Source organism: Enhydra lutris, unplaced genomic scaffold, assembly GCF_002288905.1.
Source record: "Enhydra lutris kenyoni isolate GAN:26980312 unplaced genomic scaffold, ASM228890v2 scaffoldscaffold14, whole genome shotgun sequence".
Taxonomy (NCBI): Eukaryota; Metazoa; Chordata; class Mammalia; order Carnivora; family Mustelidae; genus Enhydra; species Enhydra lutris.
In genome coordinates this window covers 3,047,470-3,069,446 of record NW_019154098.1, presented here as the reverse complement: position 1 = coordinate 3,069,446, position 21,977 = coordinate 3,047,470, and the positions used below count along the sequence as shown (strand labels likewise).

General features: G+C 54.1%; 1 protein-coding gene across 8 annotated transcripts in view; it reads right to left on the bottom strand.

Moving 5' to 3' along the window:
* The window catches only part of LOC111146744 (protein tyrosine kinase 2), a 250,228-nt gene that overhangs the window by 9,008 nt on the left and 219,243 nt on the right, over positions 1-21,977 (bottom strand). For 7 of the 8 annotated variants that reach the window (XM_022502422.1, XM_022502423.1, XM_022502419.1 and 4 more), the window contains 6 exons: positions 21,065-21,151; positions 17,951-18,088; positions 16,862-16,993; positions 5,962-6,024; positions 2,273-2,312; positions 1,838-1,944 (listed from right to left, as the gene is read on the bottom strand). In XM_022502422.1, coding sequence (XP_022358130.1) covers positions 1,838-1,944; positions 2,273-2,312; positions 5,962-6,024; positions 16,862-16,993; positions 17,951-18,088; positions 21,065-21,151 — 567 coding nt within the window. The remainder of the gene's footprint in view (positions 1-1,837; positions 1,945-2,272; positions 2,313-5,961; positions 6,025-16,861; positions 16,994-17,950; positions 18,089-21,064; positions 21,152-21,977) is intronic. The other variant, XM_022502421.1, reaches the window with a different exon arrangement.

The following is a 21,977-nucleotide window of genomic DNA, read 5'->3' as shown; positions in this document are numbered from 1 at the left end:
CATGATCCCAGAGTCCTGGGATCGAGTCCCGCATTGGGCTCCCAGCTCTGTGGGGAGTCTGCTTCTCCTTCTGACCTTCTCCCCTCTCATGCTTTCTCTCTCGCTCTTTTCTCTCTCAAATAAATAAATCTTAAAAAAATACACTTTAGGTAAGCACGCTATATCCATCATGATTTCTCCTTGCTTAACACCCTCCTTGAGGGTATTTTCCAATTACATTCATTCACGCTATTACAACCGTAACGGCAAACATACGTCAGATTCTAAGCTGGTATCTGAACCGTTTCTCAAGTTAGTTTTCCTTATAATACAAGCCATTTTGAAAATGTGCTCTTGTGGCTCATGTAAATGACAAACTCCGTTAACCTAATTTCTCCCTCTTCCCTTTTTAAATTCATGCCAAAAAACCCCATTAGGAAGGGCCACATCCCCATTTGCTCCTCATTGAATACCCCGTGCGGTGCCCCCAAGCTGGAGGCCACCAGATGCCAGGCCCCGGGCCGAGCTCCAGGACCAGCGCTCTGGTGTCCAGGGGGGCTGACCAGTGGCACTCAGAGCAGGGGTGCCTCTGGCCCAGTGGGGCCTGGGCTGCATCCCTCAGGGGGCAGCTGGGTCTAGCCAGGGCCAGCCCGTTCACTCCCTGCTCACCGCCCTTCTGGGCCAGAGATGGCATTTCTCTCTGCCTAGGGCCTCCTCTCTTTTCTCTGGGAACCCCCAGCCAGCTCGCTAAATGCTGGCTCAGCTAGGGAGCCTGTAACCTTGACTCTGCCCTTTAACCTCTGTGAACCCTGCTGTCTCCCGTGAAAAGTGGAAACAATATTGCCGCCATCAACCCTGTGAGGCTAATGCGAGGACAGGTTCAGTCACAGCGCGCCACCGCACCTGGTACAGGGAGGGCCTCCAGGAGCTGGGTTATTAGTGAAACAAAGTTTCTTTTAACTGATAACATAGTTACCAGAATTTAAGACCCAATCCGATGCAGGAGGCACCTTCCTAACTTTCCTCTAAGAAAAAAAAGCTGCCTATTAAACCACCACGTCACCGATTTTAGAGAGATTAAAATGTACAAAAGAGGTATGTCAGAATTAAGAAACAAGACGTATTTTGAGAGGTGACTGATCTCTCAAGGAAGAGCAGAGAGATCCTCTCATTAAATGGGCACGAGAGAGAACCCTCGCCTTTGCTTCTTGTGGAGGAGAGCTGCTTCCGAGGGACCCAGGGGCCAACATGGCAGGGGCTGGTGGAGGCCGGGGTGGGGGGGCAGCCAGGAGCCGTGACAGGCCCCCCGTGACGCACAGCGGGGCGGCGCTCCCCGAGGCGAGGAGCAGCTGTGGCCGTCCGCGCCTGAGCCGCAGGCTCCCCCCTCTGAGGCGCGCCCGACCCCAGGGCCGGCTGCACGCGGTCCACGCTGCCACTACCAGTGCTGTCCTTGCCCCAGGCGGAACATGGTGGCCGTTTTCCACCAAGCTCTACTGACACACTTAAGAGACAAAGTGAGCCTGCAGAAGAGCTCCTTTCCCCAGGCGTCTGGATTTATTAAAGCCATCCCAGCACTTTATTCCCAAGGAACATTCTGTCTGATAAGAGGACACCCTATCTAGAAGTTGGGCTCTGACTGAGGCCCGAGACTCTGTCATGTGAGAGAAAACCAGGCAGGTCAGGCTCCCGTCAAGCTTGTCCCTGACTCTCGGAGGGGTGCGGAGCCCGAGCAGACAGACGCCTGGGACCCACAGCAGCGCCACTCTGCTCCTTCTGTCCCAGCGCTGGTTCCAGATCACCGACCCCAGAGCGAGAGGCCCCACAGAGCCCTGAGCAGAGCTCGGGCTCAGATGCCTACCTTGACGCCCTCATTGTAACTGTCCCCGGGGCTGCTGAGGCTGGCGAGGCTGCCCAGGTGACCGGGGGCCCCAGGCCGTGGCGGTTTCTTTGGCGGAGCTGCAGGATCTGGTGAAAGGGGAGCGTCCGTTAAGCGCGGCGCGATCACCCATGGAACAGAAACACCCACCTCGACACCCAGCACGAGTCCCGTTACGGCAGATACACTCGTCTCAGGGCACGCTACCGAGGCGTTCCTGATGTGTTAGAGCAGGGAGTTCTGTTCTCTAATATTCCAGCCATAGGCTGAGCTCGGGAAACATCATACTTGCTTTGGCCCGTGGAGGGAAAAGTGTTAAAAAATCACGAGGTGTTTCAACGCTAAGAAACTCCACATGTTCAAAACCTGCTCCCTCTAAATTATAAAAGCTTCTTGATAATTCGTTCCTTCACTTACCTGGCTTCCCCACAGGCTGATAGATGTGTTGGTTTCCAGTCTGTGGGAAAAGCAAAGCTCGGTGACCCCACCAGCACACACTACAGGGCACGGACTTCCCTCCCTCCCCTCCCCTTCCATCCCCTTGCACATGTGTGTGAAATGCTGGGTTCAAAGACTGACAGGATGGGGGGCTGCCTTCGAGGCCTCACTGGGGGTGGGGGTTTAAAACCGCAAGAATGCCAGCAGCTGTGGGAAGAGGGCTGTGACAGAAGCAAGTGTGGGATGGTATGGCAATGAGGACAGGAGTCGTCACAGGCAATTTAGAATTTCCTTTAAAAAAATGACACCCATGGATGCCTCCAGTTCACGTCCCAGGAGTGCGAAATCCAGGCCTCTGCAGCATCTGCGTCCTTTGCTCGGGAAGCTGCCTCACAGCCTCCCGGATGTTCTCCTCACAGGGAGGGGTACAGTTGGGGACAGTGATAATGGGAGACTCAGTGGCACTGGAGCATTCTTCATGCCTATGTTGCCACTGTCACCCAAGCCCGTGTGCGTCAGGACCTGCTGCGACGGCTCTGTCCGTTTGGGAACAAGCCAAAGCGCGAGCCCAGGATTTCCACCCTGGGGGCAGGACAAAGGCTGTCCCACTGAAGGCCGCTCTGCGTGGGCCGTCCCATCTGCGCTCTGCAAACAACCTATTCTAGGGCAGCTAAACGGAAAGAAGTCTCTTTAGAACCACATTCTAGGGGCGCCTGGGTGGCTCAGTCGTTAAGTATCTGCCTTCGGCTCAGGTCAGGATCTCAGGGTTCTGGGATCGAGCCCCACATCAGGCTCCCTGCTCAGTGGGGAGCCTGCCTCTCCCTCTCCAGCTTCCCGCTTGTGTTCCCCCTCTCCCTGTGTCTCTCTGTCAAATAAGTAAATAAATAAAATCTAAAAAAAAAAAAAAAAAGAAAGAAACATATTCTACTTCTGAAGAAACTTACCTGGCTTAATTTAAAATAACAAACTAGCTAAAAACATACATATTTTCAGGTGCTCTACTTTCTGCCGTGAAGAGAGGCACTTCTGTAAAACGCGAGGACGGAGCGCGCACACGGTGAAAACCGCTCCCCGCCCGGAAGCGCACGAGCTGTCCCCGCACTTTCACAGCCGAGCTTCGAGGCTCCCAGACGCTCAGAGCCGGCTAGTGTGAAGGATGAGGGCTCCTTGCCGCTGACTTTGTGCAGCTGTCCCCAGTCCGCCTAGCCAACCCGACAGTTACCGAACACCTGCTTTGCTCCGGACACAGAACAAGCGCCCCCCCACCCCTGCCCATGGAGCGGCCGATGTAACACAGGCAGTGACAGCAGGTGCACACGACAGCACGTCGCCAAGCCGGGTGGCAAAGGGACATGGGTCGGGGTGGGAGGGGAGGACACGGCAGGTCTCAGTGGGAAGATCAGGCCTTCTGAGAACGTGACCTTGGCACACCCCGGGTGGGGGACTTGGGTGGGGGAAGTCGTGAAGAAATCTGGGAGGAGAGTGGCCCAGAGACGGGGGTCCCCCAGGAGGGGCAAGCAGCATGGGAGGAACCGGGGCCAGGGGAGGTGGAGGGTGAGTGGGGCCGGAGAACCCCAGGAAACACGGCCAGCCTCCAGAAGTGGAGCAGTCCGTGAGCTGTGTTGTGCTCACTGATCCAGGCAGTAAAATGCACACGTTTAAAAAGACTTCAAACACAAAGAATTTTCTGGCTGATACCCAGATTACAAGAAAATTCAACTAACTAGAAAATTCTATCGTAAGGACATTCTGGATTGATTCAGCAAGCGTATGCACGATGCACTGTTAGGCCATTCCATAGGTCGCTCTGGGAGGGAAGGCACAGGCGAGTCCCTACTCCAGAAGTCTGACGGACGAGTGTGCAGTTGGGTGCCTTCTGTCCTGCGGCCTATTTAGCTACTGGCCCTGGACCTCGGAGAAGACTAGACTTGAAGTAGGCAAGAGCTAAGGAACAAGCCATAATCACTGGCTACTGGAACTTGACCCCATCAACTTGCAGGAAAAGCGAAAACCATTTGGATTTTCAAAATAACATGCACGTTGACAGCAGGTTCACCTTGTGACGACCCCCGCCCCCGTCCAGGCATGTGTATGAGCCATTTTATTGGCCTCAGCTAACGCATCAGAAAACCAGAGCCCCGAACAGTTGAACAACTTCTCCTTGAAGCCAAGGCACATTTTCCAAGTGTTAAGTTGGAGCATTTCAAGAAGCAGGCCAGGTCACACTGTTACCTCAATTTAGCACAGGCCGGGAGAGGGAAGAGCAGAACGGTCACAGTGTGTCACCGGCCTCCCGGCAGGAAGCGACCACCTGAACCACAACCCTCACAGGGAGCCGTCGTGTTCGCCAGTGCACAGGCTGGGGTCTGGCACGGAGACAGGTCACTTTGAGCAAGTTTTCCACAAGCCTCAGTTTACCCCTTTGTAGGGTGTGGATGGCAACAGGCCTGGGTCTCAGGGAGGCTGTCCTCAGGGAGGACAGCACTCAGCACAGCACCTTGCAGCACTAGGTACTTTCTTGTCAGCACTAAGCACTCCCGCTGCTGCCCAGGCCTGGGCGACAAGACCGCAAGCAGACCTGTCCCATGTCGTCCGCTCCACAGAGCATTTCTCTAGAACCTTCTATCCACGTCTGATTCACTCCCTGATTCTCCCAGTCCATGTGCTCTCTGGGGGCCTACTATGTGCCACGCATAGGAAAACACACTACCTCCCTTTTCTAACAGAACAACCCAGTCCCTTGAACAGGGTTTACCTTCACGCTGAGGCTCAGTCGTACCAAGTGAGGATGACTACCGGTTCACCTTCTCGATCTAAGGAAGGAGCTGAGTGTGTGGAACGTTCAATGGCAGGTAATGGGACTTCGTGCTCGTGAACCAGAGCCCACTGTGCCAGCACACTTTGACGGGAGGGGTCAGATCTTCCCGTGCTGGTGACTGAGCACATCCTCTGGGGGCCAGATCTCAGGGGCAGCTGGACTGCACAGCACGGGTTCGAGAAACTCCTGGTAGGTCACTCCACGCGGTGCATCTCGGGGTTGGGTGAGGACCCAGCCTTGGGCACACACGTATGAGTGTTTAGAAGTAAACCGGGAAGCCCGGGGAGGTGGACGCTTTATCTCCACGGCTCCGCCACTCGGCGGCTCCAGACTCTCTCCTGTCCTGGAAACTTCTTTACACGTTTAGAGAAATCTGCTTGTATTTTACTCAAACTTCTGCTGATGGAAATCTTAATGAAATGATTTAAACTACTCTCCCTAAAAGATTAGGGAATATTTCTAGCAGGCTTTAAAAATATTTCGAATAACCGTAAGCCAGCTCTTTAAAGAGAATTTCAGGCACTTCCCCCTACAACACACGGAGGAAAAAAAATTCTACATAAGTGTCCTGTGACATGGAAATATATTAGCACACACTAAGAGTGCAAACATGTAGCAAAGGCTAGCTTACACACGCTAGCAGCACGCACGCGGGTTTCTGGAGAGCACAGAGCCCGGGGAGCGTCGCACTGAGCTGTGCACGACAGCTTCCAACGATCTGGGCCAAAATGTTCGCTTTACTTAAAGAACGGATTCATGTGTTCCAGGTTACGAAGGTGAGTGAGTGTGGGTATCTTACGCACAAAGCGATGGCCCCGTCCATCCTGGCAAGAACTCTACCGCTGCTTACCGGGCCCTGGAGGCTTCCGTCTTCCCTGTCAATGCTGCCTCGAGAGAGCCGGACGTCGGGTTTCTAAAGCAGAGAAAACAAAACCAGACAGTTTCATTCCTGGTTGGAGAATCACGGACATATTCTGTATTCGGTTCCTTCCTCAAACAACATCATCATCCCCTGAACAAGCGCGGTTGAAAGTTCCCCAGTTTCAGAAAAATCCTCAAACCCCACGATGACAAAGCCAGGTCAGTCGTCGCGGCAAAGCCACATGTGCAGGGCAAAGAGGAGGGCCCTGCGGCCGCACGCAGCCCGGGAAAGCCTGTCTTCTCCGCTCCTCCTAGCACCGCACAGGGTTTCTCCTTGACAGAGAGGCCTCTACCCCGGGTGCCGCTTCCTGGCAGAGTGGGGCTCGTCTGTCCTTGGCTGTATGGCCGAAGCAGCGGAGTCCAGTCACGCACCACTCCCTTTCCCCGCCCACCGCATCCACGATTCAGAAACCACGCGGATAAAGCTGGATCTACCACGAATCAGAGTATGTGAATTTCACGAACCCCCCAACAGACCGAGGAGGTTACATGCCATCATGGTACAGCATGTGTTAGAAGGTCTGTTCCTCCTGAAGCCCAGGATGTGTGGTGGCCTCCTGCCTGCCCGACACCCGCTCCACGGCCACGCGGACTCCCGCCTCCCCTTTGCCCGTGTGCTCCGGCCCCAGACCCCTTCTCAGGGGGCACTTCCCAAGGCCTCTCCAGACAGGACGGCTCCTTTCTTGGTCTCTGCCAGTCTGCTGAATCTTACAGAGATCCTCTCTGTGGCAGGAATCCCGCAGTAATCACTTCCCTCATTCGACAGAGAACGTCTCGATGTCTGATTTGTCCTGTCCACCCTACACCTGCGAGGGCCCGGCACTGAGCACGGAGGACAGAACGCATAAGTGCTAGTGGGTGGCGGTGTAGTGGGGTGGGGGGAAGAGGTGAGAAAGCAATGAAGTTTATCTGCCTTCTTATAAACGTCTGTTTACAAAAATGAAGACATGCCATAGAATTTTCTATCCTTTATGTAACATTATGTAGTGGAAATTGGTCAAAACCAGGTTAATAAGCTGCAGTACCCTCCTCGCCCGCCCCCTGGCGTGAGGGCAGTCACACACGGAAACGGACAGTGAGGTGAACCGGCTCTGGCGTCAGGCAGCCTGGGGTCGGCTCAGGCTCCGGCCCTTTCAAAGCTGAGTGACCTGGGCCTTAGTTTCTTCCGCTTTGAAACAGCGCAGTCATGGTAGCCGCTGTCCGGGCCTCATGGGAGCAGTAGATAAATGAATACTACAGACCAAGCCGGCACCGCAGAGAGGCTCACGTGAAGGAAACAGTTCTGTCTGCTGAATGCCGAGGCCCTTTTCAAAATTTCGACTGTGAAAATAGGTTGTGGGTGTAGACCTCTGTGCGGCAATGTTTCACGATGTCCCTATTTCCGTAGCACAGGTTTCTAAGGATGGAATTTCTGAGTCCGAGGGTTGGAGCATCTGACAAATCCCGGCTCGAGCTGCCCAGTGGGCGCGCTGTCCGGGGTTACCGCTGTCCGGAGGCTCCCTCCGGGCCTGCACCGCGGCACTGCCATTGAAAACGTAGCCAGTTTAAGAAACAAAATACTGTATAGATCCACGCTCCGTTCATACACATTGGAACACCTCTGCTTCTTCCCACCGGATGCCAGGCCCCGGGAGGACGGAGGCCTTGGGCTGTTGGCTTCCTCCACTCTCTCCGTGACTGGGTAGGAACAGGACATGCAGGTGGGAGGAAATGCAGCCCCTGCACGACTGACCGTGAACAGTGGCCATGCCCCTTGGACAAGGCATCCAACATCTCCAAACCCATCATTTCTCAGCTGGAAAAGGGGTAGCCACCTCGTACAGTGACTATAAAGATTAAGTACGTGCTTGGGACAGTCACGTGTGTACTGGACATTCAGTAAGTACTTGCTCAAGGAACGCCGTAGTAAAAATGCAAGGGAGAAGAGGTTTCACAGACGAGGAACTCCCGGCTCAGAAGGCAGAACTACAGGTACACGGCGGGGCTATCGCGCGGGGCTCTCGACGCCAAGGGAAAGCAGGTAGATGGTCTGTGTGGTCTCCTGGCGGCGATCCAAGTTGTGTCTACACCACGCTCTGGAGGATTAAGCCTGCAGCAGCATTAGGTCTGAAACACCATGTACATACTTGCAGTCAAATGCTCTACCACTGAGCTATACCCCCCACCATGTACATACTTGAATTAAAAGACACTTTGTTGCTAAAACATACCAACCACATCACTGCCCCTTCCTCTCACGGAATGGTCTCTCCACAGCCTGTGAAGCTGACGGCATCTCACCCACAGAACTGCCTCCGAAGCCGCCGTCCGTGCTCTCAAACCCGGCTGCCGCCGTGCGACTTGGGCCATGGAAGGTTCTAGGTCCTCTGTTGTCTTTCCCCGTCTTCACAGCCTCCATCTCTGGGAAGCGCGTCCTCCGCTCCTCCCTGCGCGGTACCTCCTCAGCCGTGAGTTCAAGCCCGAGTTCAAGGCAGTGCGGTCCCGCGTTCCGGCTCCGCTTGGGGCTCTGGTTCTCCTGCTGCTGGCACCACGTCTGCAGGGACGCCCTCCGCGGACGCCCTAAGCCCCTCCACCATCCAGGGGGGTGATCCCCTTCCTCCAAACTCCTGTGACTGTTCACATTTTGGGTTCTTCCCATGAACCACAAATGTTCTTCAAGACATCTAGGATGATGTGTCCTTTCCAGAAGGTTTTCAGCTGGCTTTGCCCAGCTCCATCGGAGGACTCCCTACCCATGGCCGCTATCACCTTCTTAAATAAGATGACTTGACCATGGACGCTACTCCTTGATCTCCTGGCCACAGATCTGCCTAAACCTCCGCGTCGTCCCCATCAGACGAATCAGAGCTCCTGTGACCAGGTGCACTGCCGGTGAGCGGTCCTACTTCAAAACGATCTTTTCTTCCGGGCAGGAGGTCCCAAGAGTGGGCTTAAAACATTCAGTGAGTCCGGCCATAAGCAGATGGCGGTCGCGCAGGCTCTCGCTCCGTTGATAGAGCTCAGGCAGAAAGATTCCACGTGATTCCGCAGGGCCTGGGACTTCCAGAACGGCCCGTGGGCACTGGCCTCATCTTACCAGCTGCAGGAGCCCCTAACAAGGGGTCAGCCTGTCCTTTGAGGCTTTAAAGCCAGCCACCGACTTCTCTCCAGCTGCCGACGTCCTAGATGGCGTCTCCTCCCCGTACGAGGCTGTTTCGTCTACAAGGGACACCAGTTGCTTGGCGCAGCCGCCTTCCTGAGTGACCGGAGCTCGATCTTCCGGAGAACCGCGGCAGCTCTGACGTCAGCACTGCCGTTCGGTCCTGCACGGGCACGGTCTGGAGACGACCCCTTCCCTGCAGCCTCAGGGACCACGGCGGGCTTCCGGCTGCTCTCCCGCGGCTTCCTCACCTCTCCCAGACGTCCCGGAACTGAAGAGCGCGCAGGCCTTGCTCTGGGTGAGGCTCTGGTTCGAGAGAAAGCTGTTCCCGCTGTGATCTATCCAGACCAGAACCACGCTCTCCGCGTCGGCAAGAAGGCCGCTTCGCTTTCCTACCAGCTGTGTATCCCGGAGAAGCTCGTGTGATTTCCTTCCAGAACCTCTCCTTGCGTTCACGATGTGGCTGTGGGTGCAGGAGGCCTGGCTTGCCACCTGTCTGGGTTCCCATCGGCTTCTCGCGACGCTTGATCGTTTCTAGCTTTCCGATTTAAAGTGGGATGTGGGACTTTTCCTTTCACCTGAACAGAGGGGTGCCTGTGGGGTTATTAACTGCCTAATGTCCATGTTGTTGTCTCAGGAACAGGCCTACCCGAGGAGAGGGCGAGAGAGATGCGGGGATGGCCGGTCCCCAGAGCGGCCAGCACAGAGACCATGTTTACGAAGTTCACCAGCTCCCGTGGGCGTGGCTGCAACTACACTTGTACTCAAAGACCACAGATCGGGGATCATCACAGTAAATCTAGTGACAACGAGAACGTCTGAAGTACTATGAGAACCACCACAATATGACACGAGGCATGAAGTGAGCAAATGCTGTGGGGAAAATGGCACCAACAGACTTGCTCAGCGCAGGGTTTGCCACAAACCCTCAGCACGTAAAGAACACAACGTCTGTGATAAAATGAGGAACAGCAGTAGCTGTCTGAGGCAACGTGAGCTGTGGCCAATCAGGCAACAGTTAGTGAGTACTCCTAACTGTAGGAAATAGATATATATACATTTTAAAGATTTTATTTATTTATTTGACAGACAGAGGTCACAAGCAGAGAGGCAGGCACAGAGAGTGGGGAGGCAGGCTCCCTGCCGAGCAGAGAGCCCGACTTGGGGCTCGATCCCAGGACCCTGAGATCATGACCTGAGCCGAAGGCAGCGGCTTTAACCCCTGAGCCATCCAGGTGCCCGGGAAATAGATACTTTTAAAAGTTTGTTTGTTTATTTGAGGAAGCTCTATGCTCAATGTGGGGCTTAAACCACGACCCAGAGATCAAGTACGCTCTTCTGAATGAGCCAGCCAGGCACCCTGAACTGCAGGAAATACTTTACTTTTTTACTTAAACAAGAGCAAATGACATTTACTGTCACAGAATTAGGGCTGTGTTTCGTGCACTTACATGAATTATTTGTTTCCATAGAAACCATATGAGATGACTTATTTTTCCAACTCACAATAACTCCCTCATGTTAAAACTTTCCCCAGGACAGGACTTCAATTTTAAAATGAGAAAGCCTGTCTCTGTAAAGTCCACTTGTGTGCTATGAACGGAAATATTTAAGCCTTTTCCTCACATGGTTGGCACAGCCTGAGAGATGAGTGCCAGCTCGGGGAACTCAGGGAGCCAGAGTCAGCCCGTCTGAGAGAAGCAGTTCTGTTACTGGTGCTGCTCCTGGTGAAACGAAACCTTCCTGTGCCCTCTTACAATATTCTAGATTTGGAGATAGCAATATGAAAAGAGGAAACTGATATTTGAAATCTTACACAAATAGAGCACAAACGTCAAGAATGTCTGGGCTACTTGGGGCATCTCCCATCAGGCAGGCCTTCTCCCTCCCTTCCTTAGTTCAGGTATAACATGCACAGTCAAGTGCACAAACCCTGAGTGTACAAGCTCAGTGCATTCTTAGAGATGCGTGTGCCCACCCAACACTGCGGACCCCCGTAGCGGGCTCCAGCCGAGATCTGTCTCTGCCGCACGAGGGGACCGATCCGACCGCACCCCAAAGAGCTCACACGAGTGAACTGCGTCATGTGCACGGCCCTGTGCCTGGTGTCTCTGGCGGACATTATCTCTGTGAGCCCCCTCCCTGCGGATGTGTGTTGGGGTTTGCCCAGTTCCACTGTCGTGCGGTAGCCGCTGTGTCACTGATCGAGTCTGTGGGAACGGGCAGGTGGGTTATTTCCAGCTCCTGGTACCGAAGAGCAGCAGCGCTGTGAGCTCTGTGTTGTGTGGCATGTGCGCCACGTCCCCGTGGGCAGCCGGTGAGGGCTGAAGGCGCCGTTTCAGGTTCTGGGGACACGGCAGCCCACAGTTGCAGTGTGGGCTCTACGCTCACGGCCATCACTCTAGAAACTTCAAACGTGAGGCTTTCCGAAGTCCCTTCTCCTTGGATGTGGCCGATGCAAAGAACATAGGAGGGATGCGGCCAGAGGCGGTCTTGTGACCCTGTCCTTGCCGCCCACCACCCCGAGTGCCCTGTCCTGACACTCATCATCATTCAGACTGACTGGGTCTGTGTGACACGAGAAACAGCTTAAACGCTCATTTCCTTCTCCAGACCACACCGCAGGCTTTGCGTAGAGAGGACTTTCTCATGTTAACATTAAATCCTGTCTTGTGCACCACGCCACATTTGACTACTGTGCGCACTGGCAGGAAGATGAACGGGGACCCGAGTCTGTCTGGTGGCAGGGCCCAACGGGAAGGCACGTGCTCTGAACAGACTGAGGGGCCAGCCGGCGTGGGACAGCTCGTGAGGCGGGGGGCTGGCCGGCACACAGCCGTCTCAGAGAGCTCACGAGCAGGTCGGGGAGCGGGTCTGGCACAAGGAACAAGAGCTGTAGGTCAGGGCCGCGTGGCCTTGGGCAAGCACCAGCATGGGGACACGTGGGGACATCCTGACTCCCCAGAGCACTCAAGGAAAGGTAACCGCCGGAACTAAGAGCAGTCCCCACACTCAGTGCTGAGTCCTAACAATGGAAGGTTAGATCGACAGCAGCTGAGTCTCAACTACTAGAAAAAATCTGGACAATATTTCTGACAAAGCAACTTGGAAGATAATTTTCCCAACAAATCTACAGGCCCTCTGGCAGGGTGCAGAAGCTTACCCTGTGGAAGGGAGCGGCGGTGCTATGCCCAGCGCGGCCTGAGGACCAGTGAGCGTCAGGGACGGTGTGTCACCCGGTCATAATGAGACAAACAGAAGGCAAGCATCTTTAGAAAGTTCTAGAGCAACTTGAAATAGTAATTTTTAGGCTTGTTGGAGTTCATAAAAACAATGTGGCTCATATTTCACATATGTTTAAAAAAATTTTCTTTAAAAAAAAAAAAACTTTTTTCTACTAATTGCCCTTTGATTTGCGAGGGTATCACGTCTACAGTGGTTTAGGAAAAAACCCAGAAACTGACCTTTCCTCACTGCCAGGCTGCCTCTTGCCCCGACTCTCCATCCTGGGAGAACGCGCGGGTCCAGCCAAAGCAGAGGCCTTGTTGCCTGGCTGCTAAAAATAAGCCTGTAATGGGAGCTCTTCCACCAGCAAAAAGGAATTATGGATTATTTGCAACAACCAGCAAATCTAACAGAAGCGATGCTTCCTTGCAGAACCTCCGAAAGCGGCTCACTTTCTCACTGAGTCTGTTACATTAGTTTTCAGTCCAGAGCGGCTGGAGGGCACTCCAGGACGGCCTGTGGGAACTCTGCAGGATGCGGGATAGGATCTAGGAGTTTAGAGTCTCAGCAGTGCGGCTTGCACCGGCGCTATGGAGAACAAGCCGGGAGACAGAGAAAGGCCCTTGGAGAAAGTACCGTGAATTCCCTACTTGCCCACCTGTATACGAGCTACACATCTTAATCCTCGACCCAGCCCCGGGAGAAAACTATTACCTATGCTGTACAGAGAATGTAACTATGTTATAGATTAACAGATTAATAAATGAAAGCAGAGAGATTAAACAATTTTTAAGGGGTCATTAATAACTAGGATTTTTAATTCTCATTTAGCTGACTCTGGAGTCTGGATTCTTTTTAGTAACGTTTGAAAACGTTTAGTTTGAAAACGAGAGTCCAAGCCAGGAATGATCACTCTGAGTGCCAACACGTAGTGTGCTCACCGTTTTCCCGCCACCTCCCATGTCCCTGGCCCCTGGCTCCCCCCAGCCTGCCATGGCCTAAGGCGTCCTGTGTTGTCTGTCCCTCTCAGTGCACCGCGGTGCTCTTTCTGTGCTCAGGCATCCTTGGGCCTGTGTCCTAGGCGTGCTGGCTTCCTGGAATGTCTTCCCCAGATGTCCCTGGACTGACCCTTGCTGGGTCCTCCAGCTACTCAGCCCTCCCCAAAGGCTGCATGTGCTGGGCCTCCCCTCCTGTGCCCAGTCCTCTCTGTCACAGTCGGGGCTCTGCCTGGTACTCCCGCTCGGAGGAGGCCCCCGTCTCAACTATGCACTTGCCCTCAGACCTACCACCTACAAGGCCTACCTTGTGAACACCCGAATCAAAGACAGGGCAGGGATTATTCAGCCGCCCTGTGACCCCGGTACTGATTTGATCTTGAAGCTACAACAACAATAGGTAAGTCATTGTCACTTATGGAGAGCAATGCTAAATTCTAAAGGGAAACAGTGACACACGCCACGACCTTAAAAGAATGACCAATTATGTCTTAAGTAGGGAACTGACTCTGGAATGAGGGGCTGGCCCAAACCTAGGCAAAATGTCCCACATTATTCATCATGTCAATGTCCTCATGAGTTTTTCTTAAAAAACAAACAAAAAACCCCCACCAAAAACCCTAATATATGTAACAAAAAGTATTACAGACAACATCTTTAAAAATAAAAGCAGGCGAGGACCTATTCAGTATGAAAGTCTGCGTCAGTTATGCCTCAAAATGGGGCGAAAAGCAACAGAGAATCCGAGGAAATCCGAGTTCATGTGCTGGATACTGGAAAACAGAAGAGCAGAGTCTAGAAATCACCCGCATATGTGCAGAGAGCACACGACCGCCATGCTCAGTGAAGGCGACAGCACTAGAGCCCGGGCAGGCATCCGGCAGGGAAGTGAGACACGCGCTTAAAAAAACACGGTGAACAGTAAAGGAGGCCGGGACAAACCCTGGGGAAGGTCCTGAGCTCCGGAGACATGCCCACTGGGGACGCCACAGCGCCCAGGCTGTCCCGCAGGCGAGGTGCGGCGCGCACCAGAGCCCCGGGGGCCCCTCCATGCAGCCTCGTGAGCGGACTTCGAACACCATCTGCAAGCTGTGTGGGGGCCTGGAAATGTCCTGTGCATGGGACCTGGGGTCCCTGGACTCACACATTTACTGAAGGCACCGAACCGTACCCGATCCAGGCCTGTTCGTGCACTGCACGGAAACCATGTCCACGATAAGAGAAAGCCCCCCAGCGAGCCATCCGGGTCCCGAAACCACTCAGAAGACGGGGTTGGCACTGAGCTCATGAGCTGCGTCCCATTGCTACGGTCCGTTAGGGCGGGTGGGGATTTCTGAGAACAGTCTCCCGACCCATCCATACAGCTCATCCTCTGCTGGTGGCCCTCCCTGGACTTGTCTGCCCTGCAGATTCCAATGGCTCCTTCAGCCTTGGCTCGACCTATCTGGCCGCTGGCACCACCCTTGACCCCATGCTGCATGCAGTGCCCCAGCAGACGAGCAGTGCGGGCCGGCCCGCCGCGGCTCGGAGACAGCGCTCGGGTCACACGTAGTCGGTCGTACACAAGGCGACAGTATTCAGATAGCTCAGCTCCGGTCTGGAGAATCGGTAAATACTGACTTTTGAAATCCCACGTCAGTGCAGGCAACAGGCCGTCTGGACGAATGTCCGAGAGGGGCCAGGGGCCAGGCGTTCGGGCGGCCCAGAGCGGCTCCGGACCAACCAGTCAGACTCCTGCGGGGACGAGCACCTTGCCCTACGTTGCCGTCAGCTTCGATTTCAATCACCAAGAGTCTCGAGAGTTTGAAACTTCTGTTCGAAAGGCAATCCCTCAGAGTGGCTGTCCACATTTCATACCCTGGGGAGGACGCGGGAATCTTCTCTGTCATAAAATGAGGGTGATACACGGACTGGGCACACTCCTTTTTATCCTCGTCTCCAAAATTTACAAAGCACCGACGATCAAAAATTTAATGTAGTTTAGTTTAATTTTCATTTGATCTTGCATTTGAAGCGAGTGACTCTCATGGCAGAACCCGGCCGAGCTGAGGTGAAGTCTGTATTCACACCCGTGCATATGAGCGTTCCTGCTTTGCTGCATGAACACTGCTACTCTTACCTCTGGGATGCTCCTGGAACATGACCTCGCCCGTGGCATGTGCACCACACTACACTGGTTTTCTAAAATAAAAATAATATTGAATTCTGAAGCAAAAAACCTTCAAGAATTTCAGGTATAGGATTCCCGACCCCTCTCTTCCTTGTGGGGTGGCTGTGCGGACAGGCTGACTTCACTTATGAAAAATACGTCGGACGGTGACCGGCACCATGGCAGACGTCAGCTAGGATCCGAGGCGTTCGGATGTGAGCAGGTGTGTGCCGAGGACGCGTGCACTAGTCCTGCCTGGCAGTCACCGAGCGTGGGGCGCCTGTGCCGTCTGCGGGCCTCCTGGCATGCTGCACGCTCCCATGTGCGGAGCCCAGAGGCTTGTGTGCTGAGCCCAGCACACTCTGCGGAGGCCACTGGCCTCCCGACAGTGAAAACAGGCTTCCCCGAGCCTGCGTGTTTAATTCTCCACAATTAAAAAAAAAAAAATGAGAGCCACACACAAAGGATGAAATCAGGGTCGCACGTTGATGAATGGTGTGGGTCGAAACCGCTGCGGCCTAATGCCGTTCACTGCTGCGTTCAGTGTGTCCGTGCCTGGAAGGCTGTGAGCAATCTGAGAACTGTCCCCCACCCTCACTCCGGTCCCTCAGCACACAGCTGGACACAGAGGCGTCTTCGGGGAAGTTTATTGAACCAAAGCATAAGTGAGCGGCTGTGGACGACCCAAGGAAAGGTAATAATGATTCCTGAATTTGTGGCAACGGTGGGCGTCCCGGCTCTGTCTCGTCATCCTTTCAGGCCACTCCAGGAAGACTGATCTAGCCGTGCGGGTTGACGGGGGTGTGCGCTCTGAGGCTGAGGGCGCAGAAGTGTTTGGCAGGGGGCCAGGAGTCCAAAGGGCCCTCGTGTCAAGCGACACACAGAGACCGCTCTGCCTCACCACTTCCTCTGCTGCAGACTTCAGAGCGGGCATGGACGTGGGCCACCAGATACGCGTGGGGGAGGCGCCTGTCGGGCCACAGGACGGGGAATGCCGTGAAGGAGGGCCTGGTGCCCGGACGCCTGGTTACACGCGCTGTGGGAACGAGATGCGAGCGGACACCTGCGGGGGAGCTGCTTCTGCGACAACCACAGAGATGTCACACCTCCGAGCCTGTGATGCGGCTACTCAAATCTCAGAAATCTGGCCAGAAAAAAATCCCAGAATAGCCAATAACCTAGGATCACACGTGTTTGGGACCAGATGGAAAAGGCTGTCTCCTGTTCTGAAAAAGACCAGCTTTGCCCATCATCTGTAGTATGTAGATGCTGGCAGAGCGCCCCAAGTGGAAGACACCCCAATTACTAGAAACACCATTACCAGAAACCTCTCCTCTTTTTCCAGCCAGCGCTGGTCTTCCTCCATCTCCTGCTGCTGCCGGACCAGCCGCTCCTCCATCAGGTGGGCCGGCAACACCTGCCCGATCCCGCGCAGGTCCGGTACCGCCGAGTCCTGGGGGGGGATCAAGAGCGCATCACTCTCAGGCTACCTCAGATGCCCTTACTGTTTCCTGTGCTTTCCCAAAAACAAACAAACAAACAAACAAACAAACAACTGAAAGCAAAACAGCAAGGGTGGTGGAAACAGGGTCTCTCAGACTCTGCTCAGGGGAGCGACTTGCCCGAAGGCTGCGAGACAGCCGCGGCTGAGCACCTCTAACAAGTACAAGTCCCTTGGCTCACAGCTCCGCTCGCGGGATTTATTCTCGAGAAATAATCCAGGGCCCCTGGGTGGCTCAGTTGGCTAAGCAGCTGGCTTTGGACTGGGCTGTGGTCTCGGGGTCCTGGGATCCAGCCCTGCAACAGGCCCCCGCTTGTATGCATGCGTTCTCTCTCTCTCTCTCTCAAAAGAATGGATACAAATCTTTCAAAAGAAAGAAAGGATCCAAGGTCTGTACGGAGAAGGCACTGCTGGCTGCCGTGAAGAACTGAACACAGTCTGGGCCGGTATGGAAGGAAGATTAAGCTCAGCCCACACATGCCATGGAGCAAGCGTCAGATGTGCTCACTCCAAGGTCAAGGGCATGGGTGGCAGACTACAGGTGCTCCGGGAGTCAAAGAAACAACATTAATGGCTACGGGAGGGGTTCTCGGTGTACCAGGCAAATCTGGTAGGGGTGAAAATGGCCCCCAGAGCAGGAGGCTGTCCCCCTCTCCTTCCCGAGAATTGCTGCGCGCACACACTAACAATGTTCGGCCCCGCACACTGCCTTGCAGGTGGGTGGGCTAATGATGGTGGCGTCTCTGTTTCAGTAAAAAGGATTCACAGGACCGGGAACAATTTGAGATGCGGCGCCTTGACTTTAGAATTCGGTCGTCAAAACGAGTAACTCCTAGGATTCAGAAATAAAGAATACTATAGGCAAAGCTCCATCAGCTAACAACAGAAGCCCAAAAACATGCAGGTTACCTCCATGCTGGGCTGCCACATTGGTATCTCCTGCGCTCTGTGATTCCAGGAGTCCGTCTGGTCCAAGAGAGATGCCTGGCCCGGGTAGATGCTGCCAGCCAAGGCCGTGACCCCATGGGAACCAGGATAGCCAGAGACCTGTGAACGTCGGGCAGCACAGTCATGCACAAGGCAGTGACTCAGATGACAGAGAACACCGCACCCACAGGACAGTGGTGCCCACAGATCTCCACATGTTGATCCGCAGAGCCTGTGGCTATGGGAGCTTACACGGCAGAGGGACTTCCCATGGGCGGTTGTAAATTAGGTGCCTAGAGATGGGGAGATGACCCTGGCTCATCGGCGTGGACCTAATGTGCGGCTTCCTTATGCGCGCAAGGGGTAGAAGGGGAGATAGGCTACTGCAGTGTGGCTGGAGGGATAGGGCACTGCTGGTTTTGAAGAGGGAAGGGTCATGGCCAAGGGATGCAGGGGGCCTCTGGAAGGTGGTAAAGGCAAGGAAATGGATTCTCAACGAAAGAAAGGTAATCCATGGAGGCTGCGTAATTAAGTAGTGCAAATATACACCAGGAAGTCAGAAATCATTTACTTTGAAACTCTGCACCCTGGATGCCACAGCACCAGGGGACACGAACGCGGCTCAGTGGGCGCTGCTCTAGAGCGCCCCGTCTAATGAACTCAGGCCGGCGAGAGTCGCAGGTGGCGTGCTCTAACCGTGATAACTGCGGCGGAGAAAAGACGCTCACAAGGTGCACAGGAAGAAAAATTCCAAGGCAGAAGGAAAATGAAAGGAGTTCCGTTACGTGGCTTCCTCCCTCAATCACGAGGGTCGGGGGCAGAATCAGCAGTTTCCGTAACTCACTGGGCTAGTGCTGGGGGGCCAGGGTGTTTGGTTAATTCTTTAACAAGATAAAGCACAGCCAGATCCAGTATTTCCAAACACCAACACATTCTTCAACAAAGACTTTGTGCACTTATCCGGTCTCTAGGCATTGTTTATACCAAAACTGCACACTGACAATATATAATTAATAAACTTTCAAATAAGATGTACAGATCGTTCTCACAGTTTACTAGAATCAAAGTATTTCAATAAAAATTCTACTGAACATAAAATGTATCACTATTGTTTTTGGTCAGAAGGGCTACACTACCGCCGGACAACTTTTAGGAACTTGTGCAACAGAGACCTTCAAGTATCGTGCGGCAGCGTTCTATGGAACACCAACCCTGTGAAAGGATTGATGAGCATTTTTGGCTAAGAAGGAGCACGAAACAGCACCAGGCGATGTCCTGTAGTCATTCTCAGTTACCAGATACGGAAACTTGGGACCTGGGAGAGCGGAATCATTCCTCTGCCTGCTGAACATATGGGTGCTTTCATGCAGCCACTGAACCCTCACTCTGTTCTACACACTGTTCCGGGCACTTGAAGTAGTGACAGGCCACTGTCCTCACAGGCTTCTGCTCTGGATGGGCGTGGCCAACAGCCACACACGGTTACGCATCAGAGCGCGGGTGGTGGAAGGGGCAAGGGCCAGGGAGCCCCGGGTCAGGGCCGAGGGCCTGTGGAGGCCTGCCTTCTGCCTCCTCAGCAGATGCTGTCGTGCTTTCTCTAAACACGTCTGGGGGCCCCGTGATTCACGCCTCCCCCGGGCAAGTGGGGCTCAGAGCAGTGTCTCCCGAAACAGGGCTCTCAGTCACGCAGGCCACCTTGGGGTGCTTATTCACAGTGTGGCACCCCTGGGCCCCCCTTCAGAATGGGTACAGTGGGATCTGGAGGCAGTGGAGCAGGTTAAGGGCCTGCCGCAGACCCGATTTCAGTGTCTGGAGGTACTACCACCTCTCTAGAGCGGAATGGCCCGCATGCTCTCCCCAGGACTCTACACCGCGAGGCGCTTGTCCATACTGATCTAAGAGGCCTGGATTTAAATCATAGTGGGAAGCACGTAAAGGAATAAAAATGCTTTCATGTGACCTGCAGCGACCCCGTGAAGGAGGCACGGTAAGCGTTTCTCTTTTTGCTCCTTTTTTCTCCTCCTGTAGAAGGAGATGACAGTTAAAGGAACGTTCAGCTCCTCCCTCTCAGGACCAGGGCCCAAGGACTCCCCGTTGCTTGTTTTGTGTCTCACTCACTCAGTTAAGTGCTTCCCCCTCAAGGCTGGTTATGGTAACCGAGTCAGCCAGCGACGAGCATCAGCCCGGGACACAAATGTGTGGCTTCACGAGAGCCACAGCCGACACAAATCACAAGAAGCGATTTATTTCCTGGAAGTGATCCATTCTCCAAATAACACAACTACGGGGACACAATCCGTGGCACACACACATGCACTGGACCACTCCTCAGCATTACAAAGTTGTGACTTGCTGACACCCTCGTCAGGACGTCACCACAGATGTCACACCTGTACCAGCCGCTGAGCACACGAGAGGACACCCTGACGATCCGCTTATCTCCAAGTCCAGAACACGCAACACCAACAGCTGGGACCAGTCGGAGTGCGGCTGTGCTGGGCAGCAGGCAACTGACAGGAGGGGAGGGGGCCCTCCAGGGCCACAGACAAGCTCTGTCTTGGTATGGTGTGGGGGACGCGTGTGTACATGGCTGTCAGAACACGTGTGCATTTCCTCTAAGTGAATTATACCTCCAAAAAGCAAACACTCTCCCTCAAAGCCAAAACATTACTGACTTTGCTTCTGGTCCTCCTTTCTCGAGGACAGTCGTGTCTAGTCTGACAAGATATCTGCAAGTCCGGCGTCATCCACACCTGGCCAGTATGGCATCTTGTCTGGTGTTTCAGGTAAATTTGAATGTTATTCTTGCCTTCCAGAAACACCACCCCGTTCATTACTGGCTCTTCACCCCACATGTCTCCCAAACGGAGGACAGAAATGGGGACGGGGGCACCTGCCCGCGCTGCTTTAAGGCTGAGGGCCTATGACACAGCCTCCACTTAGACAGTCACTAAGGTGCATTACTCTCTTAGCTTTCTGCGCGCCAAATCACAGTCCTGTGTACAGAAAGAAAGAACAGAAATACCTCCAGGGTCCCTCCCCACCTGCAAGTGTGAAGAACAGAAGGCCGGCCTTAGTCCGCGGTGACGGGCGTACCTGGTAATGATTGGTCTGTGCCATGTGCTGAGGACTGGGGTAAAATCCTTCGCTGGACCTTGGACTGGGGTAACCGGGTCTGCTGGGCTGTGAACACATCAACAGAGCATCACAGGAATGAGTACTTTGAAAGTTTCGTCCAATCTCTGTTTTACTGCAAATAACAGAAAAAGGTACTTTTCTCAAAAAGACTTTAGCTGGAAAGAATGATGAGCATCCAGGCACTCCGGTGGGGGAAGCAGTCTTTCCTACAAACGTCCGGGACAGCAGGGCACCCCCATGTCAAAACACAACGCTGGACCCCTTCCCCACAACACACACACGGATTAACTCAAGATGGAGCAGGGAGCTGAGCAGAAGAGGCGAGGCTGTAAACTCGTGGAGAACGGGCACATCTCTGCAAGCCTGGGTGGGCGATGGTTTCATAGACAGGACCCCAAAAGCTCAGTCACTGAGAATGAGAAAGGCACGTTGTACCTTTAGTTTGGGTGCAAACTAAAAGTTTCTGTCCTGCAAATGGCACCACCAAGACAGAGAGAGGCCACAGAATGGAGCAAAGTGTGTGCACGTCACGTGTGGGAGTCGTAACCAGAATATACAGAACCTCCTGCAGCTCCCCAGGAACATGACACACAATCTGCACCGACAGTGGGCAAGGACTGGAGCAGACGGGAGGGGCCGATCGATGGCCAACACGACGTGTGGCGGCTCGGGCACCCAGGAAGAGCCGATCGGGGGGCTTTCGGAGCAGGGCTCTCATCGGGCTCTGCGGCTTCCTGGCTGTGGGACTGTGGACAAGCCAGCAGCTGCCTGGTTTCTGCTTCTATCAGCCGGGAGCTGAGCTACAGGGACCACGAAGTCACCTCCGGCCTAAAACCCTTCATCCGTTTGTGACCTACGTGAATTTAAGGTT